Source organism: Kogia breviceps, chromosome 1, assembly GCF_026419965.1.
Source record: "Kogia breviceps isolate mKogBre1 chromosome 1, mKogBre1 haplotype 1, whole genome shotgun sequence".
NCBI lineage: Eukaryota > Metazoa > Chordata > Mammalia > Artiodactyla > Physeteridae > Kogia > Kogia breviceps.
In genome coordinates, this window is record NC_081310.1 from 54711740 (window position 1) to 54738215 (window position 26476).

Genomic DNA, 26476 nt, shown 5'->3' on the forward strand with positions numbered 1-26476 from the left:
GTAAGGGAATGGCTAGGAGAGGGCAGGACTAGATTTGGGGAGACTCATTAGGAGACTGGCTTTGTGCACAGTGGTGGCCTTGGAGGTGGAGTAAAGCAGGCAGGTTAGAGTCGTATTTGGAAGGTTAGTGATGGCTTGGAGGTGAATAGGAGTTAGTGATGAATTGGATGTGGGGAATGTGGGTTAAGGATGTGTCATTGGGTAAATGGAGGTGCTACTTACTGAAATGGGAAACGTTTTCTGCCCACATATTGGCCTGATAAACACCTTCTCACCCTTTAGACCTTGAATCAGAGATTCTTTCTTGTTTTATTTTACTGTCTTTTATTTTATTGCACTTTTATTTGGGCTGCGATGCCAGCTTGCAGGATCTCAGTTCCCGAACCAGGGATTGAACCCGGGCCCCCTGAAGTGGAGGCACGGGGTCCTAATCACCGGACCACCGGGGAATTCCCAGCAGAGATTTTTGCTTTTAGTTTCTTTCTTTTTTTAATATAAGTTTTGATTAATTCTGAATGAATGAATGAATGAATGAATTTTTGGTTGCGTTGGGTCTTCGTTGCCGCGCGTGGGCTCTCTGTAGTTGCGGCGAGCAGGGGCTACTCTTCATTGCGGTGCACGGGCTTCTCAGTGTAGTGGCTTCTCATGTGGCAGATCATGGGCTCCATGCACGTGGTCCTCAGTAGTTGTGGCGCGTGGGCTCGGTAGTGGTGGCACGCGGGCTTACTTGCTCCGCGGCATGTGGGACCTTCCAGGACCAGGGTGCAAACCCGTGTCCCCTGCCTTGGCAGGCAGATTGTCTTGTCGTTTTTGTTTTTAAACATCTTTGTTGCAGTATAATTGCTTTACACTGGTATGTCTGTTTCTGCTGTGTAACAAAGTGAATCAGCTATATGCATACCTATATCCCCACATCCCCTCCCTCCTGCGTCTCCCTCCCACCCTCCTGATCCCACCCCTCTAGGTGGTCGCAAGGCACTGAGCTGAACTCCCTGTGCTGTGCAGCTGCTTCCCACTAGCTAGGTATTTTACATTTGGTACTGTATATATGTCAATGCTACTCTTATTTTGTCCCAGCTTACCCTTCCCCCTCCCCATGTCCTCAACTTCATTCTCTATCTGTGTCTTTATTCCTGCCCTGCCCCTAGGTTCATGAGAACCTTTATATAGATAGATAGATAGATAGATAGATAGATAGATAGATAGATAGATAGATAGATAGATAGATAGATTCCATATATATGTGGTAGCATACGGTATTTGTTTTTCTCTTCCTGACTTACTTCACTCTGTATGACAGACTCTAGCTCTATCCACCTCACTACAAATAGCTCAGTTTCATTTCTTTTATGGCTGAGTAACATTCTATTGTATGTATGTGCCACATCTTATTTATCTATTCGTCTGTCGTCTGTCGACGGACACTTCGGTTGCTTCCCTGTCCTGGCTACTGTAAATAGTGCTGGCAGGCGGATTTTGAACCACTGCCCCACCAGGGAAGTCCCCAGAGATTATTTCTTAAGGGAGTCCCTCCTCAAGCCCCACCAGTCAGTCTCTTCCCTGCTGACACAGACTGCCCAGCCGTACGTAACTGCTCCTTCATAGCACCATACACAGTTTTAATTTCACACACATTTGTAAGTTCCCTTTTTATAACCCTCCGTTCTACTGAACCTTTCCCTCCTGCCTCATCATTTTATCTCTAGTGCCTACCAGTGCTTGGCATATCTTAGGGGCTCAGTAAGTGCCTGTTGAATCCATAATTGGAGACAGAGGACAAGGCTTAGGAGGGAAGATCAAGGCTTTGTTTTTGTTTTCTACATGTTGAGAATTGGTCCTCGTGGGCGCGGCGACTCGTCCAGCCGCGCGAAACGAGTGGCGCGGGCTGACAAGGGCCCAGCGTGAGGCGTGACGGCTGGTTCAACTCCGGCTGTCGCGTGGAGATCAGCAGTGGCCTAGGTCGCACCAGCACCGGCCGCGGGGGGCTCCGCTGCCCGCTCTGCCGCTCTTCCTGCCGCCGCTGCAGAGCCCGCGGGATGCGCACCATAGGCAGGGGTTCGTTGGGATCACGGATCGTGAGGTCCCGACGAAGCGCCAGAAGCAACCGAGCCACGAGCGACAAGAGCCGCAGCCGGGGTGCCAGAGCCCTATTCCCCTTGCTGCGGGAGAGGCGCACGACAGTGACGTCACGGGCGCGCCACGTTCTCGTGGTCGGTGGCTGGCGCGGCTCAGACAGGCCCGTGGAATTGGCGAAGTGTGTGGAAGGAGCGGGATGTGTAGAGCTCAGCAGCGGCGAGGTCAGTAGGTCCGAACAGGGGCTGGTGACTCCAGGCCCCGGCCAACCTTGGGGAAGGGTGCGCGATGGAGGCAGGATGGGGGTCCGGCGACACGCGGCGATGGGGCCCTGGCATTAGGAGCCAGGAAGGCGGAGGGCTTGTGGTGATCCGACGTCCGATCCCTGCAATGCTCTTTTGTCACCCTCACAGCTCGTGTCATGGCTTGGCCAGTTCGGGTCTCCCCCTGTAACGTATGAGGGTGCAGCGATGTTTTCCCAGATGTGGTCCCCATGCAAGGTCTTTGAATACAAGTTATTTATTGAGAGTCTGAGTGAATGGTCAGGCCTGGGGGCCGAGACCAGGAGTCCGGAGTCGTAGATCCAGGCTCACCCTTCCCTTAGACCTCCCTGGAGAGCTGAGGGCGGCCCCGAGGGCAAGCTGATGGGCTTCAGCGAATCTTCTCTTCAGTCAAGAGAACTCATCGCTTGGTACTTTTCGCCTTTCTTTTCAGCTGAGGCTCATTCTCCCCTCCCTTGTCACCCTTTCCAGCTTCTCATGCTGAGCCCACTGCTTTCTTGGCTTGTTCACCTCCCCCGGCTTTCCAGTCAGCTACCTCGATTCTGTAAATAGCAGCGAGGAGGGTCCTGCTACAGGTTTGTGGCTTGTCTCACAAAGCCATGGTCAGGCAGGATATTCTACGTGAGTTCGGTTGTTCAGGTTGCCAAAAAGCCTTACACTACTGGTACTTCTTGAACGGATCCCGAAAATGGGTGTCAGATCATTTCTGTCATTTCCAGTGCCTGGGGTAGGAGATAAGGTAAATGCGGATTAACCACCTGGGAGGTTCTTAACATCTGGAGAAAGAGTTTTCCTTTCATGTCTGGAGATACCGTTATAGAGATAAATACTATTAAATTTCATATAGTATTTTGATACACGATAGACTTTCTGGAGGGTTACCTGTTAAGCCAGCAGAGGAGAGCGTTTTGAGTACTCATGGGTGAACAGAGTCATTGTATAGAGCAGTGGCTCTTGAGTGAGGGTGATTTTGCCCTCACCCTTCCCCCAGGACGTTTGACAATGGCTGGAGACATTTTTCTTTGTCACATCTGGTCGGGGCGGTGCTGCAGGCATCTAGTGGGTAGAGGCCAGGATTCTACCACATATCGTACAAGGCACAGGACAGACTTTCCCCACCACCCCAAAAGAATAATCTGGCCCCAAATGTCAATAGTGTGCTATGGAGAAACCTTGGATAGAGGCTGAGGACTGAAGAGAGGCTGAGGTTGTCCGATGTACTCTCACTTCAGGTGAGAGTACACATTTGCCAGACTGTTGTGTGGCCCTGCCCCTTTCCCAGAATCTGTAGCAGGCACGTTGATGCCAATGCTTGTCATGTCCTTGGGGCGCGAAAACCTTGGGGGCTCCTGAAGGTCATAAACACAGTAAGGAGTGATTTAGGAGGGTGACGTGGGAGCAGAGAACTTTAGGAAGAACAAAATTGTCCTCATGTGTTTGGGAAATGTGCCAGATGGAAAAGAGATGAGGTGTACCCTGGGGTGTACCATTCCAGAAGGCAGACGGGGACTGATGCGTGCCAGGGAGTCAAGATTGTGAATTTGATATAGACTGCTGTAGCAACGAGCAATGCGTTGATCTGTCTAGAGAGTGCTGGGTTGTCTGTCACTGCAGAGTTCAAGAGTTCCTGTATAGGCTGATGCCCACTGATTGGTGATATGATAGAGGGGGGGCTGATATAAAGGATGCTCTAAGATATTGTGATTCTACACTACTTTTACGATTCTTTCCCAGGACTCGGAACTCCTCGTTTGTGAGCCGCAGAGCTCCTTGGATGTCTACTGTGACATATTTCATCCGTTGACTTGTGCCACTCATTTTTCAGGTACGGCATGTGCGGCATGTGGGGTCTTATCTCCCTGACCAGGGATCGAACCCGCACCTCCTGCAGTGGAAGCTCGGAGTCTTAATCACTGGATCTCCACGGAAGTCCCCAGGGCTTGCTGTGACATCCATCGAATGGTGGCGGGTGGGAGCAGCTGTCTGTGAGCCATTCTGTGTAGAAATGCAGGGTGGAGGAGAGGACAGCTGGAGCGGGAGGGGAAGAGGCGGAGGAGGGAGAGAGGGAGGGCGGGTGCGAGACAGACAGTTTCCGGAGACAGTAACTCTGGCCTTGTCGTAGGGCATGAACACTGAAAATAGCCCCTAGTGGCGGTAGTCTTGCAGCGGCAGCCTGGGAGCCAGGGAGCCAGGGTGACTGGCTCTCCTCCCTGGTGTGTGTGTGTGTGTGGGGGGGGGGCTCTGGGCTTCTCAGGCTGGGAATGGGGTGCAGGGAGCAGGGACGAAGCAAGGACCCTTCTCTCTGGGACCTCACGGGCCATCCTTAGCTCACAAAGCTGAGCCACCCCTGGCCCTACGAGTGGGGGGCTTATCCTCCCTGTCCCCTGGATCATACCCCCTCACACACAACTTCCTCCTGTGTGCTCCCAGCAACCAAGAGAATCTGTTTGTAAAAGATTTGGGGGAGGGGGGTAAACATACAAACAAGAGCAGAATGGATACTTTTTCAGAATGTGAATGGCTGTGTGTAACCCCAGCCCCACCAGGGTAACCAGTCCTGACCTCTAGCACCCTTGATGAGTCAGCCTTGGTCTGGACTTGCAGACCCACGGAAGCTTCCTCATCCCCTCCTTCAGGCCCCATCTCTCCCTCGGCATCTTTGCGAGAAGCACCCGGGGAAGTGGGACTGCTAGGCTCTACTGCTGCTAGAACTCCACCTGGGCTCCACCAGGCTCCAGCCCCCCACCCTGTGCACCTCTCTGACCCTGAGGCACCTCAACTGGTAGGAGCGGCATCACCTTCCCTCCCTGGACTTGTGACACTTAAAGGAGACACCGAAAGGACAAGCTTTTGGCTCCCTGGCTGGCAAAGAGCAGGAGCTCAATTGTCATAAGTGTCCGTATCAGTGAGGGTTCTCCAGACAAACAGAATCCAAAGGGTGTGTGTGTATATACACACCCAAGTACATATGTACACGCATACAAAACTATAAAGCTGTGTATATATGCAGTATGCATACACACATATACACATATAGTATATACAAGACACATACATATATACAGACACATATATATATAATGCACAGTTGGTATATATACTGTGGAGCGCGCCATGCCCGTTAGGGGTATTTGGCCTGGAGGAAAATGACCAATTGAGCACAGGCTCCCAAAATAGAGGCAGGCATTCATGCATGCCTCAGTAAGGTTGAGCCAATGCTCTTGGGACTTCTCCAACCCACGTTTCCCCCCGAGGTGATCAGTGCATGACAGGTGCAAGTGAAGCTCATTATGGACAGATGAAAACCCCCCTTTTTGCTAATGTTTATCACAAGGTCAAGAACAATATGCCCAGTCATAGCAGAAACTTTGGGTGCAAACACAGACGGTAGAAATATTGTTCTCAAGAAGCTAGCAGGATGAAGGACAAACTGTTCCCACGAGAAAGAAACTAACCTAATCTTAAACAGAACCTAGTATGCTTTAACTCCCTGAACTCCCTGTAACTGCATTTTATAAAAGCTGTGCCTATAAACAATAAAATTGACACTTGTTTGCAATGGCTCCTGGTGTCCCTCCCGTCCTCACTCTTTCCTCTTAAACTTTTTCCTCATCCCCTTGCCGCCTGAATTCGAGCCCTCGGTCGTGCTGGCAGCGACAATATACAGTATGTATACACACATATACACATATATACAATACACACATACATTACACTATACATACACATAAAATGCATACTTTGTATATATACATATATGCAATATACACCCCTAGGTACATATATAATCGTACGTATATACACATACAAAGATATTTAGGTGTGTATAAATACATGATACATATATACACATATAATATATGCAATACATACACGTACATACATATAGACACACACATCTACATATAAAAGCATATAGCATAAAAATATATAGGTTCTGTATATATAAATTCATCATATATATACATATATATGATAGATACACATACATATATACAATGTATACACACACACACCTCTATGGAAATATGCGCATGCACATACACATATAAATACATACGCAAGTGCATACATATATAGTATATACATATATAAATATAATATCTATATAACACATACACATACAGGTATACAACATATATACACACCTATATATAAATATACACTATACATACATATATACAGTGTACATATACTGTATATATACATACCCATATATCAATATATGGGTGTGTGTATATATACAACATGCTCATATTTATAATATGCATACTATATATATATATACACATACATACATGGATGCAATATAGGCTTGTATGTATACTGTATATAGTACTTACACATATACTACAAATGCACGCACATATAAACATGTGTATACATATATGTAACATGTATACACACACGTACAAGTGAATAGGCTTGTATATATTCAGTATTTTTACATACATAGTTTTGTTTTAAGGAGTTGACTCATGTGAACGTGAGGCAGGCAAGTCAGTGCAGGACTTTGGGCTGGAGACACAGGGAAGAGCTGATGTGCCAAGGCCATTGGAGGAACAGTTCCCTCTTTCTAGGGAACCTCATTTTTCTCTCCCGTCCTTCAACTGATGGACGAGGCCCACCCACACCGAGGCATTGACAATCTCCTATACACAAAGTGGAACAATTTCAGTGTTAGTCTCTTCTGAAAAATACCTTCCTGGCCACATCTGGAATAATGTTTGTGGTTGCCGGGGCCCCACACAGTGTGCACATGAGGTTAACCATCCCCGTGGCGATGATGACACTTTATTTTCTCCCTTGACCATTGTCACTACTATTCCAATTAAAATGGCAGTGCCATGAGGGCAGGGCATTTCCTTTTTTGCCAGTACTGAGCGTCCAGGGTCTGGTGCCTAGCATAGGCTAAATACACAGCATTTTTGTGAACAGACGCCGGAATTCTGGCTGTCATAGTTAATGAGGAATTATGGTCTTATTATTGGGGGGGGTGTCACGGTACGTCAAGGGTGGGAGTCGAACCCACCACCCCAGACCCCGAGGGTTCTCCACGGGTCCCCACTTCAGGCCGGTGGGGGTGGGCGGGAGCAGCCGAACACATGCGTGTGGGCGTGCGTGAGAGTGGGCGAGTCCACGGGGCGCGCTGTGCGCGCCACGAGTGGTTCAGCTCTGCCACCGGCTCATTGTGCTCGTCTCACGCCAGCCCGAGTTCACAGCAGTGATTGTGTTGGCAGGTCCATGGGTATATGCATATTTCAGAACTTAAATTGTGTTCTTTAAATATGTGCAGTGTACCGTGTGTCCGTTATATTTAACAGAGCCATTTAAAAAGGGCTAAGAAGAGATATTTGTCTCAACAAATAAATGTAGCAAAGAACAGAAAAGTCAAGTACAGTATGATCTCTGTCAGTTGAATTGTCCTATAGTCTATTTCCCTCAAAAAATATATCCCAGTTCTTAAAAGAGATGGGACACTTAATAAAAGGTAAAAAAAAAAAAAAAAAAAAAAAAAAACCCGGCAAAGCCATCAGCAGGGTAAGCTTCAGCTACTTTTCAATTGTGAGACACTAGGTGCACGGTGCAGACATGCTAGGTTGTTTGTTCTTCCTGCCCAATTTTTTAGAGAGGATATGAAACACCCCCAGTAAATGCCTGCAAGTGATGGCCACAGTGGAGTTTGCAGAATGATGGCTGTGATCTTTAATATGGTTGTGCCTTTGTAAAGAGTCTCACTCAGAATTTCCAGGGTAATTTTGGAGTCAACTATTTTTTGTTTTTTGGATGATATATATGTCTAACTCACCTCAAGAATATATCCACGTAGACTTGAAGTTAGGGACCAGCTGGTGTAAATTTGTTTTGTTATCTCCTGACCTAACCTTTTAGCTCCAGTTTGTTCCTTGATTGTAGTTAAGCTTCATCTTGCTCCAGGGCCTTTGTATTTGCTGTTCCCATGTTTTAGAAATATTATTTCCAGAAAATATTTCCATAAATGATTCCTTTCTATTCTTTGGTACTCATCTCTTAAAGATATTTTTTCCTTGATTGTCCTACTAGCCTAACTCAGTCCCAATTTATCAGATTACCTTACTTCTTTCACAGAATAATAATCAAAACAAATATTATCTTTGGTGTCTCTTTGTATTTAGATGAACTTCTTTCCAGAGAACTCAAGCCCCACAGTGACAGAGGTTGTTACATTTCTTATCCCTTATTCTGTGTCTTAGAACCACGTCTGGCATGTAGTAATCACTCAAGGTCTGTTGACTGTGTAAAGACTATGTGAGTAGATGAACAGATTTGGAGTTATTTGAAGTCACTCTTAATGATGGCTGGTGTTGGTGTTTAAATTAAAACTGTAGGTTTTAGAGTTGGAAGTGATCTTGCTGAGTCTCACAGCTATGGCAAAACGCTCCCTACTGTAGCACCCCTGACAGATGATCATTTCTGAGCTTGAATAACTGTATGTGGAAGGCTGTAACCAGGGCAACCTCCTAGCTTTCTTCAAGCAGATCACAACCTTCCATGGAAGTTTGCTCCCTATTATTCAGCTGTAATTAGGAGAAAACGGTTTCATTTACGCAGAATCATCTTCTCTCAGTGTCCTTGTTCTAGTTCCTAGAGAATAGAGAGGACAGAGTTTCCTCTAAATTACATCCTTTGGGTTTGCATTCCTCCTTGTAACAAAATAAGCACCATGCTATGGAAAAATTCCCCTTGATTGTCTGCCACTTGTTGCTCCATTCCTTGTTAGTGTTTAGAAATAATGTGTCTTAATGTTCCACATTATAATTGATGCAGTACAGAAACAAAAGAGATCTCGGGGTTATGTCAGAAGCAATCAGGCAGATATTTTAACTTACCCTTTTAATGTATTTAATGCTGACACTGTGAGGAATTGAGCAGTATAGTCACCACGTTATTGCCATTGCTGAAAAAATGTGTTTATGGTGAAATTTATGGTCACTTTGAAAGCATTAGCTGATAGGGGAAGTGTCAGCTATATCTTAGAGCTCTGAGCATGTCTCAAAAAGTTGTGATACGAAACACCTCTGCCTTTTCTTGTATTTCTGTTATGTTCAACGATTTCACAAAAAAAGCATTCTTCATATTCCTGAAATAATGATGGGCTTAGTTGAGATTCTTTTGGGTCCTAAGGGACCAACATGTGTGCATATTAATGTCGAGTTACACAGAGCCTGGATGTTTGGCTCCAGACGGAAGGCCCCATGGAGTCGTTTTTTCACATCTGTTCACCTATGTGTATGAATGGGAGAAAACGGAAGTTGTGGTTTGTTCGATCAAGGGGAGCCACACTTCTTTTACTTTTGCTGTGACAAACAAGTAAAGAGCTGTAAAATATCTGAAAAAGCCTCTTAGGGTTTGGGAGAACGCTTAAGTGGGATGTAGACAATATACAACAAAAAGAAAAGCAAGTCAGTACTGCTGGCAAGCATTTTCAAGGACAGCTAACAAAATAATAATAGTAGTAACAACAATAGTAAGATTGATTTTAAAAGACTTAAGAGTGGCATGGATTCCTAACACGTATGAATTCCACGCCACAGCTCTGTAAAATGGGTGAGGTTATTAAGCCCTTGTTTCTCAAAGAGGAAATGAAACACAAAGAAGTACCACTCCTGAAGTTGCACCACTAATAAGTGGTGGAGCTGGGGAAAAAAGATCCTGGCAAATTAATTTCAGAGTTAGTGCTCTTAACCCAGTAGGTTATGTCCCACAGGTAATATTTGCACATTTTGAAATCACTTTACAAATACTGTTTTTACCCCTAAAGTACACAGGGAATACACAGGGAAATTGGCATTATCATTATTTTTATATCCTTGCCAATAATCTGTTAACTTTTGGCAGGTCAGTATCCTTCTCCAACTTCTTTCTTTTTTTTGCGGTATGCAGGATTCTCACTGTTGTGGCGTCTCTCATTGTGGAGCACAGGTTCCAGATGCTCAGGCTCACGGGCCCAGCCGCTCTGCGGCATGTGGGATCTTCCCGGATCGCGGCACGAACCCGTGTCCCCTGCATCGGCAGGCGAACTCTCAACCACTGCGCCACCAGGGAAGCCCCTTCCCCAACTTCTTAAAAATTAAGCCTACAATCCAAAAAAATTAGGGCTACTGAACATAAATGTCTTGTAAATCCAGTTCAAGAGAGCAACTAAAACACTAAGGCCCCCAAGGATGTAATAGAGAAAAAGCAAAAGAAAAGAGACAAGAAGCCCAAACCCTATGATTAAGCTCCACGTTATTAGGTAAAGGGGCATTTAATTAATGCTTCTTTAATACCTGTGCACAGAGACATGGCTCTACAGAAGCCAAGGAGTCTCCCTTTCATCACTATTGCCTGGTATGCTTCTGGCAGGGTCACTTCCTTCTTTGAGCCTCAAAGCTTTTCATCAATACAGTGAGGGAAATGGAACAAGGTCAGCTCTCACAAGCCAGCTCTCACGTTCTCTCACGTTACCTGTGAGTCCAGGTAAGTGCCGAATGACTTTAACATGACAGATTATATTTTTTCTTAACCATTTCTCTCCTCCTGATTTTTACATAATTTCTAATATATACTAGAATAGTAGAAAAGAAAACATACCACACTGAAAAGTAACTGATACCCTAACTTTCCATTCTCCTTTCACTGCCAATTCAGCCAAAAGCCTTCTGTAGTATTCTGCTGCAGACCATGAACACACACTGCAAATGTTGCAAAGTCTTTTCCAGATTTGGGAGTCCTGTGATTTCCATTGGCAGAACTAACTTGGACTGTCATCTGAAAATCTATCAAAAAGGAATTAAGTAATAGGAATTCATATCAATGGTATTGGAGAAAGAAATTCTTGAATGTATCTTACTGTGTGAACCTTCATCCATGTACAAAATCAACAAGAAAGGTTAAACTTTAAAGGCAACATATTCCCGTGAATAGAAGGGAGCACATAACACAAATAATATACAATGCTAACATTATGTACCTACACATATATACAAGTGGTCTTGAAATATATTCCCAGATATTAATTGGATTAAAGTTTGGGGCAATGAAGCATTTTTTCTCATAGAGAACATTATTCTTTAAGGCACATACAGACACACATATCTGCCCTGCTGGCCTCTCACAGTTTCAGTTGATTCCAGTCATGTCCCCAGTTCATTTCCCCATATATTTATTCTCGGATTAGTTGTTTTTGAACAGGTGTTCATCTCTTTAGAAAGACCTGTGCCATGACCGCAGAGTACTCAGATTTCTTTTGGGCATTTGGTGGCATACAATGGGGAAAGTGACGAGTTGTATGACAGAAGAGGTACAAGGTGAACCTTAGAGTAAGAAAGACTATGCATAGTCTTTAATCCCAAAAGGAAAAGAGAAGAATAGCAGTGAAAGTCATTGGAATAAAGGACCTCGCAGATGAATCAGCATCAGGATAATTCATTGGTTACTGACTGTCCAGTCGGTTTAGGTTATAAAGACTTTCTGAGTGACTGCATCACTTTATGAAAGGATCTACCTAACTATAGCTTTATTTTGTGGGAATTAGTTTACATGGCAATAATATGCATAGAGAATGGCAATTGTGATTTCATGTCTTCCCCAAATTGAAGACACTCGTTAAGGTACAAGTTTACCCAAGACTGCAAATGATTTATCCATACTATACTAACTGAGACTGTGTCTTACCATTCTTGTTTGTTAAAGGAGATAACAAGGCTAACTTTGAGTAGAGTAATAGCAGGATATTTAGAAAATGCTTTCAGGTTAAGTTTTGTATACTAAGTTCAGTGTTTCCCCACCAAGAGCAAATCAGTTTATTTAGTATGGCAGGAAATGCTCTCATACATTTGCACTGTCACTAAAGGAATTTAAAACACCTGGTGGATATATTCCCTCCTAGAATGCCATTTGTACACTTATTCCTAATAGGACCTGTTATTTTAAATGCAAACTCATATTAGAAGGCTGAGAATTGATACTCAGTATTTTTAGTGATCACATGGTTTAGGGTTCTCAGGTTTGGGCTCAGACTTGCATTTCAAGCATTGCAATCTGGGCTTGTTAAATGATTTCCTTGCAACCAGGAAAACTGTTTATCTGAATCTAAAGTCAAATTAAAGAAATGTGATAGTGGTGATAGGAGATGATGCAGCAGACTAACATAGCAGCGAGGGCAATTGTGGACAAGTTACATTTAACCTCTCTGTGCCTCAGTGTCTTCCTCTGAAACTGAGTTTCTGCATCAAAGGTGATAAATACTGGTATCAATCTGACAGAGTTATTGTAAGAAATGAAGGAGCTCACAAAGTTCCTAAAGGCTTAATGTTTGGCTTGTTGTTACTAAATGCTGGTAATTATTAGTAAAACAATACCCCTCTATTATTTATTATATCAAAATAATAATGATAAGGGCCTGTTATTTTAGTAGTTTTATTTTTTGGTCATACAGTTTAGACTAACTCCTATTGTTTAAATGTGAAACCAAGAAGAAAAACAGTTTTGTTTTGTTTTTTTAACCTGGTCAAGGAACCCAAATTACCTAATTCAGAAATGTTTCTGACTTGACATCTGCGTTGAATCTGTCACAGCCAGAGAAAGTTTATTGTCTCAGAAAGTGACAGCCTTGTATTTGTGTAGCATGAAAAAGAAGATACATGCTAGATAAGATATATACCCCTTATCATAGTCACGCCACATAGAGTGCAACACTATTCCTCCTGGGTTCAAACATTGTGATCCAGAGCCTGCCATTGCCTATTATCAGGAGCAGGAAAGCATAAGAACCCTATGTGTTTGCCCTTAAGTTGGTCTACAACACAGATACTGTCAATCAGCCTCTGATAGTACCCTCCCCGTGGACAACCTTCTGTGCTCTTTTGAGCGTGCTCAGATGGAGTCTACCATCAGTGTGGTGGGACATCACTTCACTTCAAGTGTGTCCAGGTTCAAGGGTGAAATTAACAAATACTAACCAAATTCATGGCTGTCCAAACTAGGAAACTAGTTAAAGAATCAGGACAGGAAGAATCAGGCAAATACTCATTTGCCATCAACCCAATAAAAAAGCTTCTTGGTGAGAAAAACGTTGCCAAAGATGAAAGCCCAGAATAGTGCTACTTTAGCCTAACCACAGTGTCAACGCAAATAACACACATACACACAAACGCAGAAGGAAGCCCTCTTCACACTAATGCCCCAAAGTCCTTTATGGGTCTTCAAATTGAGCAGATTAGGTAGGTTGATGGTTGTCCTTTATGGAGTGGGTCCACCTAACAAGACTGGTTACTAACAGTATATCTCTGTTTTGTCATTTAATAGACATCCCAAACTTAATATTCCTTGCAGTCAAATACACACATTGTCACTCAATGCTCTTCCTGTAGACTTTCCAAAACAGAAAAGGGCAGCTCCATTCTTCCTGGTGGTCAGTTGCAAAATGTGATTCATGTTTGAAATTTTTCCTTCCCTCTCCTTTCACATCCAATACAGAAGGAAAATGTGTCAGCCCTATCTTTGAGATAGAACCAGAATTTGACAGTTTCTCGATGTTTCCACTGTTACCTCTCAGGATTAAAATTTTGTTGTCTGTCATCTTAATTATTATCCCTCTGAAATGTGTCTTTAACACAGTGGCTGGACAACCCTTTGAGAATCTACATCAGAAGAATTATGTGACTTCAGTGTCTTCCCCTTCCTCATAGTTGAAGCTGAAGTTCTTAAAATGCTGCAAAGTTGCTACATGATTACCCTCCACATTATATATTTGATCTCATCTCCTCCACCTCTACTCCTTGCTCAGTCTTTTCCAAACATCTTATACTCTTTAGTCCTTGATGTTCAACAAGTATAGTAGGCAGACATTTCCACTTCCTGTTCCCTTTACCTGAATTGCTGTTTTCTTGACTATCTACAGTACTCATCCACTCACTTTTTTAGGTCTTTTCTCAAACATCACTGCCTCCATTATGAGGCCTTGCTTGGATTCCCTGTAATAACCTGCAGCCCCACTAATACACTCTACCTCCTTAGAAGCCTCCCTTCTGCTGTAGAATCTGTCGAATGAATGAATGGAGTGACTTATGTCTAATTTCCAAAAAAATAAACATCAACCGTAAACACTTGTTGAGAGACGGGTTCAGGGTGTAAAGTACAAAAGGAGTGTAAATTCAGGCCTTAACATTCACCATCCATTTCCTCAGGGTTCTGCTATGGTGTATCTTTGAATAAAAAGCACAATTTGATAAGACTGATTAATAGCTTAAATTCGTTAGAATCCCAAACCTTTTATAGTAGAAACGTGATAAAAATTGTGTCAGAGATTCTCAACAACATGTTAGCAAATTGAAGCCAAAAAAGTATACAAACAATTATATACCATGACCAAACAGGATTTTTGTGAGGTATGTAAGGCTGGTTCAACATTTGAAAATTAATTAATGTAATTAAACGAAGACAAAAAAGTAAAAAAAAAAAAACATATATAAATACATGCAGAAGAAGCATTTGACAAAATGCAGCGTGCACTCATGAGAAAAACTCTCCATAAACTAGGGATAGAGAGGGACTTTCTTTTTTATTTTGTTTTGTTTTGTTTTGCTGTACGCAGGCCTCTCACTGTTGTGGCCTCTCCCATTGTGGAGCACAGGCTCCAGACGCGCAGGCCCAGCAGCCATGGCTCACGGGCCCCGCCGCTCCGCAGCATGTGGAATCTTCCCGGACCGGGGCATGAACCCGCGTCCCTTGCATCGGCAGGCGGACTCTCAACCCCTGCGCCACCAGGGAAGCCCCAAGGGACTTTCTTAATTTGATAAATACGATCTACAAAAAAACCCACAATAGCGAACATCATACTTATTGGAGAGAATCTCAATGCTTTCCCACTAAGAATAAGCAGAAGGCAAGGATGTCCTCCTTTATTGTAACTTTTCAGTATTGTGCTGCAAGTCCTTGCTAATGCAATAAGGCAAGAAAAGGAAATAATAGGTGTACAGATTGAGACGGAAGACAGAAAGCTGTCTTTGTTCACAGGTGACATGATCATCTATGTAGAAAATCTTATAGTTGACACAAAATTCCTATAACTAATAAGTGATTATAGCAAGGTTGCAGGATCCAAGGTTAGTATACAAAAGGCAATTGCTTTCCAATATACCGATAATGAACAAGTGGAATAGGTTAAAAACAACCCACACTATTTACATTAGCGTTGCCAAACATGTAATGCTTCAGTATAAATCTAATAAAATAAGTACAACCTCTATAGGAGGAAAGCTACAAAACTGATGAATGAAGTCAAAGAATAACTAAATAAATGGAGAGATATTGCATGTTCATGAATAGGAAGACTTGGTATTATCAACATGTCAGTTCTTTCTGACTTAATCTATAGAAATTCAGTGCGATCCCAATGAAAATTCCAGCAAGTTATTTTATGGATATTGGCACAATGATTTCTAAAGTCCATATGAAGAGGCAAGAGACCCAGAATAGCTATCACCTCATTGAAGAAGGACAAACTTGAAAGAATGGCACTACCCAGCTTGAAGACTTATTATGAAGGTGCAGTAATCAAGACAGGGTGGTATTGGTGAAAGAACAAATAGATCAATGTAACAGAATAAAGAGCCCCAAAATAGACCCACATCAATACAATCAACTGATCTTGGGCAAAAGATCAAAGGCAATACAATGGAGCAAAGACAGTCTTTTCATCAAATAGTGCTGAAACAACTGGATGTCCACAGTAAAAAAAAAAAGAAAATTCTAGACCCAGACTTTATATCCTTCATAAAAATTAACTCAAAATGAACCACAGACCTAAATGTAAGACACAAAACTGAAAATCCCAGAAGATAACATAGGAGAAAACCTAGATGACCTTGGCTATGGCAATGACTTTAAAAATATAACACGAAAGGCACACTCCATGAAATAAAGTTTGATAAGCCTGACTTCATTAAAACAATAAATTGCTGCTCTGTGAAAATCACTATCAAGATAATGAAAAGACAAGCCACAGAGTGGGAGAAAACATTTGTAAAAGATGCATCTCATTAGGGTAAAGTGGCCACTTGCAAGCTTCTTACATGTGCAAGTGGTGTAATTTATTTTGGTATGTAGTGTGAGGTACAGACTTTAGTTTTCAATGGGTGTCTAGTTTTCTAGGCATCAATTTTAAAGATTATAGCTTGACTTTATCACAATGAAAGTTCCCAGATATACTTAGAACTATCTGTGGATATTCTTTTCTGTTTAATTTGTATATGTGTTCCTTCATGTAGTAATGCTACAATGTTTGAATTGTAGTGGCTTTATAGTTAAGTGATATAGCTGCCTGCTAATGAACAGATACTCACCTTCTAATAAAATTTATGACTTGTACCTGAATGCCTCCAGATTATGTTCTTCATTCAGACTCTTTACTATTCACTCAGTATAAATTCGGAGCTGATATACATTGAAAACTGAACTAAAGTGGCAAACACCTTTTAGTTTTCATCTATATTCCTAGATTTAAAATATGAGAAAGTAATAGAATGCAACATTTTTAAAAACCTCTATTGACTCACATTTTCTATCTCTAATTAAAACAGAATACCCTGTTAAATATCTTTGCATCATTTACCCGGTTTCATGAATTCTGGCTGCTGAAGTTAATTTAAATTTACTGTGTTAACATGAGAGCTCAGTATAAGCTTTTAGCATACTCAGTGAGACTTACAAATAGTCATCTGCTAGGTGGTAAACAGTAAACAGTCTTTTTTACTGTAAATAATCTTAGGCAATAAATGTTATTTATGCTCCATTTAAGAATAAAGATGTCAATCTGAGATCAGAAAACGATCCTTTTGTTAAAGCTAAAAGCAATTCTGCTTTGATTAGTTGCAAAGGCAAATATTAGCCAACTTCTTTCTCCTTCTTTGATAGTTGTATAGAAATAAAACTAAATGTAAGAATGTAAGCCAAACCCACTACAAATGAAACTGCACTACAGGCCCAGTATCTTCAGTGATTTCTAGATGATTTCTATGCTCAAACCTTCATTCAATCCTCTCTTCCTAAACAGAATTGTTTTGTTTTTTTTGTTTGTTTTTGAGTAAGTTTTATTACACAAGAGATTCCTATTCTTTATATAGAAATCATGTAATCAAAAAATCCAGGGCTTCCCTGGTGGCGCAGTGGTTGAGCGTCTGCCTGCCGATGCAGGGGACACGGGTTCATGCCCCGTTCCAGGAAGACCCCACGTGCCGCGGAGTGGCTGAGGCCTTGAGCCATGGCTGCTGAGCCTGCACGTAGACGCCTCAACAGTGAGAGGCCCACGTTCCACAAAAAAAAAAAAAAAAAAAAAAAAAAAAAAAAAAAAATCCAAAAATAGATTAAAAAGCAGCCATAATTCCACCTCTCTGATATATTATCACTGTATCTATTTTATAGTATAGGTTTCTTATATATTTTTTAACATCTTTATTGGAGTGTAATTGCTTTACAACGTTGTGTTAGACTCTGCTGTATAACAGTGCATCAGCTATGCGTATATATATATCCCCATATCCCCTCCTTTTTGCGTCTCCCTCCCACCCCTCTAGGTGGTCAGAAAGCCCTGAGCTGATCTCCTTGTGCTATTTGGCTTCTTCCCACTAGCTAGCTATTTTACATTTGGTAGTGTATATATGTCCATGCCACTCTCTCACTTCGTCCCAGATTACCCTTCCCCCTCCCCATGTCCCTAAACAGAATTTTAAGAAGAGAGCCAAGATAAAGTGAGAAACTGATTTAGACTTAGGTCCCAAATTTACAGCTTCAGTGATTTAGGAAAATTCCTTGACAGCTATACTGAGCCTCAGTTTTCACATTTGTAAAAGGGTGAGGATTAAAAAAACTGATACTTTTGGAAATGCCTTTCATTCTGATTGGATATTTTTAAAATGTGAACTGAAATTTAAATGTATAAATTATGAAAAGAAGATGACAAAAAGGCCCATTATCCTTTTATTACCCAGATAAACCCTGGTGGTACACTGATAGGAGAAGGGGCTTCTCTAAGTCGTTTTCTTCATCCTGATTTCTGGACACTCCCTTCTTTAATCTGCTTTTGGAAGCAGCGGGTGACATTTTGGCAAGTTTTATTCAATTTCTTTATGCCTTGATTTTAGGAAAGAAGAATAGTAGCTGTGCTGAGCTCTGCCAGGTCAGATAGAATTTTGGAGTACGTATGAATTCAAGCATTTCAATCTGGGTCTCCACTTCGGGCCGGTGGGCGTGGCCAGGGGCAGCGATAGACGTGCGTGCATGCGTGAGAGCCGGCGAGTCCACCGGGCGGGACGCGCGCGCTTCGAGTGGTTCAGCGCTGCCCTCGACTCATTGTGCTCGCCGCCTCACGCTGGCCCGAGTTCAGGGCAGGGCTGGAGGCCCCAGGCCTGTGACCACAAAGAGGGAGCCGGGGGCCGGACGGGAGCGCGGCGGCGGCGGTGGCGGCGGCGGCTGAGGCCCAGGCCAGGCCCCCTCCCCTCAGCCTCCCGCCCGCCCGCCGGCCTGTCTGCAGCGCCCCCGCCCGCGGCGCCGCGCCCCTCCCCCAACCGCCAGACTAGCACGGTGCGGGGTCTGCGAGCGAAGGCATGGGGGAGAAGCTGGAGCTGAGGCTGGAGTCGCCTGTGGTAGCCGAGCCCGCCGTTTACCCGTGGCCGCTGACGGTGTACGTAAGTGGCGCCCGTCCCCTCCTCCTGGACCCCCGCCCCTTTTCCCCCACGGCGCGCGCTGAGCCCACCGAGAAACGGAGCGACTCGAGTCGCCAGACCCTCTTTGGAGCCCCCCTTCCCGCCCCACCGTGGTTCTCCGCGGCCGTTTCCAGCCCTCGCCCGCAGGGTGGGCAGAGGGGAGCTGGCGCCGGCCGGGGACGCGGACTTGGCCGCGGGGACCCCGCGCTTCCGAGGGGCGCCCGAGCCGGGCTGAGGTTGGCTCTGCAGGGCTGGGGACCCCGGTCCCGCCTGGCCTGGACTGCCGGCGCGCTTGCCCTTCTGTACTTTATGATATGACATGTAGGGTTTTTTTTGTCCTGGTAGTTTATTCTTAGCGCTGTCAACGTGCTTAGTTTTTTTTTTTTTTTTGAGGAAACCCTTTCCTCCTTCTCTCCAGCTGTTTGTGTTTTTGTTTTGTTTTAGTTAGGCATTTTGTCCCTCTGATCTTGAGTGGCCTTTGGAAAATGACACGCCCAACGGAAATTTACACAGGCGTCCGGTGATTCCAGAAATGGAGGGTGTCCGGCCAGGTGGGCGCCCGGCCTCTCGTCCACCATGGCGTCGTGGTGCACGTGTTCTTGTCTTAGGGTTTACGTTTGGGTCCCGCAGCCCACCTTCGGGAGGGAAAGCGCAGCGGGCGCCTTTGGGGCTCCCTTTGGTGTGCTCGGATCGCGGGGGACCGGCCTCCAGGGGACCCGGTGGGGAAGCCCGCGCGACCCGCCCCTCGCGCGGGCTCCGTGTGCGTCAGTTTGTGGAAACTGTCGCGGCCAGGGCCGGGGTCGGGACGCTGGGACCGCCTGGGAACCGATGTTGACTCCGGGCCCCGGTTCTCCGCAGTTATCTGAGGTCCGAGGATTTCCAGCCCGCCGTTGCGCACTGGCGCTTTCTGTTTTGCTCTTCCTGTGCCCAAAGGCGCGGCTGAGCCTGGGCTCTGGCTTTTCCGCTTGGGAAACTCCGGGTGGCCTGGGTGGGCGGACTGAGCAGTGGGCAGGGCGCAGAGACATCCCAGGGGAGGGAAGCTGAAAGTGGGGAGAACCTTCAGAACTCCAGCTGATCCACTCGCCTCGCCTCCCCGCCCCTCTTACTGCACTTGTCTTGTACGGGTTGGCTGGCCGGCGCATTTTTCAACATGTAATAATTTGTTTATCCCTAGTAGCCGTGAAGCATAGTTTACTTGTAGTGCACAGTTGTAGGAGTTTTGACACATGATCGCCTTCAGGTGGCAGAGCAATCCTGTCATCCCATTTGCTGCCCTTTGGCGCCAGCTTGCCTCTCTAGCCTCTTGGCCGCTAATCTCCTACCTGTTCCTAAGGTTTTGGCTTTTCCAGAAAGTCAGGTAAAGGGAACAACAGCATGTAGCTTTTTGATTCTGGCTGCTTTGGCTCAGCAAAACCTATGCGAGATTCATCCCTGGTTTATTTGTTGTTGTTTTAAATATTTATTTATTTAGTTATTTACTTGGCTGTGCTGGGTCTTAGTTGCGGCACATGGGATCTTCATTGCCGTGTGCATTATCTTTTAATTGTGGCGTGAGGGATCTAGTTCCCTGAGCAGGGATGGACCCCGGGCCCCCTCCATTGGGAGTGCGGAGTCTTAGCCACTGGACCACCAGGGAAGTCTGTCATCCCTGTTGTTGCAGGTATGAGATGCCACTCATTTTTCTGGCTGTGTTGTATTCCATTTTGTTTGTCCATTCGCCTGCGGGTGGCAGGCGGTATGTTTCCAGTTTTGAGGGGATCAGGAATCAAGCTGCTGTAAACATCCCAGTGCAGGTTTCCATGTGAACTTGGGTTTTACCTCAGTTGAGAAAATACTCAGGAGTGGGACTGGGGTCTGTGCTACGTGTATGTTTAACAACCCTTCTGCATCTTAGAAATTGGTTATTTTTGAGTATTGGAAGAGCTTAGAAATCCACTGTGACCCAGCACCCAGGCACTTGAAACGAAGTTGAAAGTTCATCTGGATATGGTCACGTTGTCCCCATCACTGGCAGGCGGACTCTCAAGCACTGCGCCACCAGGGAAGCCCTCCCATCACTGTCTTTTATTCGAGGCAGAGCAAGGCCACCGATTTGTAACCTTGTAAGGAAGGCCTCGTGTGTCCAGACCCTGGCAGGACCTGGCTTCTTTCTAGTGGTTGGCGGCTCTGAAGTGGAGAGTGTCTTTCCCTTGCTGGCTGGACCTTGCTTGGCAGGGTGCGGGGTGTGCTGCCTGCCTGCCTGGACGCTCGTTCTGCCGGTCAGCAGCCGTTCCTGGTGTGTCTGTCCTACTACCAGGCAGGCGGTCAGGGGCCCTAGTGAAGTGCTCAGTGAGCTGCAGCCTTTCTAAAGCTTTGCGGGTAATGTGTGCTACCCTCCCATTTCCCTGGTGAGGAATATTGCTTTCTCATGGGAAGTGAGGGGGCAGTACTTTATAAGAGTTCCTATTTTGTGATGACTCTATGGATGCTGAATACATTAAGAAAATGGGCTCCTTCCAGAAGTATGGCGAGCTGCGTCTGACCAGCAGAATAACAGTCACCACACGCTAGATTCTTCTCGTATCACACTTTATTGGAGTACAGCTTGGTTATGGAAAGATGGAAGGAAGACGCCGCAGCCTTAACGGCAGCTGCCTATATAAGATTCGGGGTACTGTGCAAGTCTCTGACTGGTTCATATCGGAGTCATGACCACGCGTCACCTTCGGACTGGTTACTGCTCCAAAACCTTGTTAGCATATTCCAACGCATGCGCACTGGCTACAGGATGGATGACTCAGCTTTTTCTATCCTGCTTTGCGGCAACGCTTTGCCGCGCCCCACATCTCCCCCTTATTTATTTACTATAGCGCTCAGTGAAGTTTTGTCGGTACGCATGTTCACACCATGGTGTGCTCACGGTTCAACAGCAGTTTTTCACCGGGACATCTACGATACCCTCCTGCGTGCAAGGCCAGCATCGGGCTGCAGGGTGCTAGGGCTGTCTAGACGTAAAAAGAGCTCCCTATGGAGGTGTAATGGCAGCAAAGCCTCTCCGTGCAAGGGCAATCATCTGGGATTATTCAGGGCAGAGAGCCAGGCTGCAGGGGAATCACCTTCACTGATAGCCAAAAGCGCCTGAGTGAGCAGAACCTTATCTCGGCGCGCTCGGATACGAATTCGACAGACCAACCAGAGACATAGCACAATCCCAAACAGGCAGCAGGCTGCAAACATAGTTACTCCCACCCACTCTTTGAAAAAGGAGAAAGCAGAGGAGAGCCAAGAGGTAAAGTCCCCGAAAGTAATTGGCTCCAGTTTGGTAGCATTAAGCCGCAATATTTGAATCTTCTGTTTCAATATCATCCGTTCCGCCTCTCGGGACCAATTTCCCGCTAGGAATCCTCCGATCAATCTGCTTTTATTGAGTGCATCTGAAACGAGAAAAGGTGTGACACACACATGGCCTATATTCTGCACGTAGCCCACTTGTATGAGGCCATATAAATCATCCATGGCCTCTTCCAATAGATTGATTTTTTCATTGGTAGCTAAAATGCCACTCAAAATATGAGCATCAAATCGAGTCTGTTCTTCCAAAATCTGTGAAGTTTTCATCACAATTTCATTGATTTTTTCTGCGGCCTTAACTTGGCTCGCCATTGCTACACCTGCGGTAACCGCTGTGGTGGCAGAAATGGCTATTGCTGTGACAATGGCGGCAGTGATGCCAAAATCTTTTAATACGAAGCAAATTTAAAATGGGGAAATTATTTGGATCTGCTTGAATCGGAATAGGTACGAAAGTAGGCACCCTCACCACGATGGCAGTGGTAACCTGAGTCCCATTCCAACACTCAGACAGCCAGCAGTGGCCAGACCTCGTGCAATTTGCACTGTCATTAGTAAGCAGCAGCACAAAGGGCGACTTCACACAAACCGCTGCTGCTGATCTGGTGTAATTATACACTGATTCATATTTTTTCATGATCTTAAGTTTATATCTGGTCCCATTGGAATGTCGCACCGTCCCGGAAACATTATAATAGGTACCATTACTTTGCTGCAACGTGGCCAAAGCGGAGATATCCATGCTGGCCCCCACTTCATTAATCAACAGTCAGGAGTAAAATGGCCACCCTTCAAAAGCCCAATTCTCATTAGTGGTTTTATTCTTTCTACCCATATAAGACTTCAAATCAGGGGAAAATCGAAAACCTGAGCTAATTTCATATTTCGCTAGGGTTCTATCTTGACATTGGGTGAAAATCGGGGGTGATGTCGTGTCTGGCTCACAGTAGGGAGCAACAATGGTCCTATTAGCCAGTACACAAGAAGAGTTTTTCCTTACTGGAACTATGTCTGTATGCTCCAAGGCAAAGGTAGTGACATTTGCCTCATCAGTGCCATTGATTCCCGTACCCTGACCTTGTCGGGCTCCAGAGGCAATCTGCTGTAACGCTTCCGTCAAAACCTTTAATGGAACTATACTATGCCTTAGTGGGCTTTCCCACGCCTGTAATATTCCTTTTTTCAAAATAATACAATCCTTGTCAGTATCGAAACTGAAACAAAGACTTCTGTTCAAAACTATATTACTAGCATTATAAGGCACCCAATCAAGCTTCAATGGCGTGGTGCATGCCGCATTCATATCACAGCTAGTGGAATACAGCATAGGGAGCACTCTACTCTGGGAATGCACCGGCATGGGAACTGGCCAGGTCCAGCTGATTCCCCAAAAGGTCAGGTTCTCTGCCCTGAGCAAGGGAAGAAATATTACGATTATCCATTGTTGCATCATCCGTACGACACTCGGCATCCCTTTCGAGTTTCTCTTCCACGCTCCGTGTCAATCTTGACGGCACCCAAATCGGGTCCTGATCCTGTGGAGAGACACAAAGAGATCCCCTGGATCGAGCAATAACGCGATCCGGGCCTTTCCATTGGTTGGATAATACATCTTTCCACATCACTGTACTATATTCTTTATGAGTCAATGCCACATGACGCTCTGCAGCAGTTTTATCATCATCATGCACATTCAAAAAATTTATAGTAAATAAGGCAAGTGATAATCTCTGTTTGGGGGTGCAGTTCTCTGCTATTCCCCCTTTTTGTTTAAATAATAGTTCTTTGAGTGTCCGATTGGCACGCTCTATAATCCCTTGGCCTTGTGGGTTATAGGGCAAGCCAGTAACATGCAGCACCTGTATCCGTTGACAAAAAAGAGCAAAACTTTTAGAACTATAGGCTGGGCCATTATCCGTCTTTATCTTGGTGGGGTTACCCCAGGCTGCCCAGGCCTCAAGGCAATGGGTAATAACATGTTGAACCTGTTCATAAATCAATTGCTTCACTAATGGCATAGCATCTTCTACACTACCAAAAATCCTACCAGCAGCTTCCATCATTTTGGCTACAAAGTCAGAAAATGCTTCTGTACTGCCCTGTATGATCTTAGTCAGGTTTCCTGAAACTTCTCCTTTATTTGGGAGGGCACGCCAGGCCTGCATATTAATTTGGTTTATTTGGCCATAGACCTCCACAGGAAACGCTGTTTGGTTATTCAACCATTGACCTTGCCCTAATAACATATCAACATTCCAGGCAGGCTGCCCATGAGCGGCATTCTCCCGCGCCTGACCATATGCCAAGTCAGTTAAAATGGATTTCCAGTCCAGATACTGCCCCATTGATAAGCAAGCACGCGCAATGTCCTGCCAATCTGTGGGCGTCAATGCATTTTGGGTAAGGCGTTGCAATAACATCAGAGTATAATTAGCAGTGACTCCATATCCTCTGGCAGCCTCTGCAAGATCCTTGATTATTCTATGATCTATCATCTCATAATATCTCTGACGAGTGGCTGGATCCTCAAATGCGGGAAAGGCCATGGGCACCTGAGACCATGCCTCCCGAGGGATAAAAGTACATTTTAATGGTCCTTGAGGTACACAGGGGGCATTAGCGGCTGAAGCAGGGGTCTGTACAAGCGCGGAAGCTCTTGTTGCAGCGGGGGCATATAATGGCGGACGAGCACACGGGGAACTCCCATACTGTCCCCGTTCATACTCTGCAGCTGCCTCTTCTAAAGCTGCCTCTTCTTTGGGACTCAATTTTTCCTGAGATAAATGTAAAGCTTTAAACTCATCTAAGAGCGGATACAATCCTGGCGCCGACTCTTGTTTTTCTGCTTGTTTTTCTTTTCTTCTTCTTGGATTTTTAGGCCTATTTACAGTAGCCCCTACATTTTCGCCTTCTGACGCACTATCTTGACACATACTAAGAGCCTTGCGTCCCCATTGAATTATATCCTCACATCTTCCCTCCGTGAGACACGAGTGTATCAACCTCCACAACGGGAGGGTGCCCCGAGAAAGCTCTCCCAGCTTACTGTGTTCAGTTAGATCTCTTCCGAGTTTTTCCCATGATGGAACAGTCAAGCTGCCAGATACTGCAAACCAGGGTGCAGCGCCATCAATATCTTGTAATAACTTGCTTATGGTTTTCTGTGACAGCTTAAGTCCCCGATCTCTCAATAAGGCTTGAATGGGTTCATGAAACCCAATGGCAGTTTCGGCAGATGAGCTATTCCCCATACTGCCGTTTCCTACTGAAAGCAGCTGGAGAATACTCGAACTGTTTACCGACCAGGGGTGCGCACTCGGCCACGCCGACAACACACAAAGGAAGAACGCGAGGACAACAAAAGGGACAAAAGTGAAAGCGAAAATATACCTGACTGGACTACTTACCGACGGTTCACTCCGTGTGTCGAGTTCTGAATCGGTCCTCCATGCGGGGTGCAACGTTCCCGGGTTTCGGCACCACTTATGGCGAGCTGCGTCTGACCAGCAGAATAACAGTCACCACACGCTAGATTCTTCTCGTATCACACTTTATTGGAGTACAGCTTGGTTATGGAAAGATGGAAGGAAGACGCCGCAGCCTTAACGGCAGCTGCCTATATAAGATTCGGGGTACTGTGCAAGTCTCTGACTGGTTCATATCGGAGTCATGACCACGCGTCACCTTCGGACTGGTTACTGCTCCAAAACCTTGTTAACATATTCCAACGCATGCGCACTGGCTACAGGATGGATGACTCAGCTTTTTCTATCCTACTTTGCGGCAACGCTTTGCCGCGCCCCACACAGAAGCTTAACTTCTGAGAAGGTCAGATTATTCATGTGACCGCACGTTGGAAATTAGTGAGCTTGTTTGTTCATTGATTCGTTCATAATGCAGGCACTTCCTGGATATTTAGTGAGTGTTCCAGGGGGGCGTGGAGGACAGTAGATAGTATTCTTTTATTCTTTTTATTGAATTTAATTTAATTTATTTTTTTTATACAGCACATTCTTATTAGTCATCAGTTTTATATACATCAGTGTATACATGTCAATCCGAATCACC

The 26476-nt window shown here is 45.0% G+C and overlaps 2 protein-coding genes across 11 annotated transcripts in view; both read left to right on the forward strand.

The window, feature by feature from the left end:
• Window positions 1-1918: 1918 nt before the first annotated feature.
• On the forward strand, window positions 1919-25615 carry LOC136794053 (uncharacterized). 4 transcript variants are annotated; one of them, XM_067031838.1, is made up of 3 exons: window positions 1962-2297; window positions 4089-4179; window positions 25579-25615. In XM_067031838.1, the coding sequence occupies exons 1-3, from the start codon at window positions 2037-2039 to the stop codon at window positions 25581-25583; spliced, it is 357 nt and encodes a 118-aa protein (XP_066887939.1). In that variant the 5' UTR covers window positions 1962-2036; the 3' UTR covers window positions 25584-25615. The 4 variants fall into 4 exon arrangements, 3 of the variants coding, with proteins under 3 accessions (XP_066887939.1, XP_066887934.1, XP_066887928.1); XM_067031833.1 differs by lacking the exon at window positions 25579-25615 and adding an exon at window positions 4959-5918; XM_067031827.1 differs by lacking the exon at window positions 25579-25615 and adding an exon at window positions 4991-5918.
• LOC136794050 (uncharacterized) overlaps window positions 18690-26476 on the forward strand; it is a 147363-nt gene continuing 139576 nt past the window's right edge. For 6 of the 7 annotated variants that reach the window (XM_067031786.1, XM_067031767.1, XM_067031804.1 and 3 more), the window contains exon 1: window positions 18690-19056. The gene's annotated coding sequence lies outside the window, so the exon portion shown is untranslated. Of the gene's footprint in view, window positions 19061-26476 lie in introns of all 7 variants that reach the window. The other variant, XM_067031797.1, reaches the window with a different exon arrangement.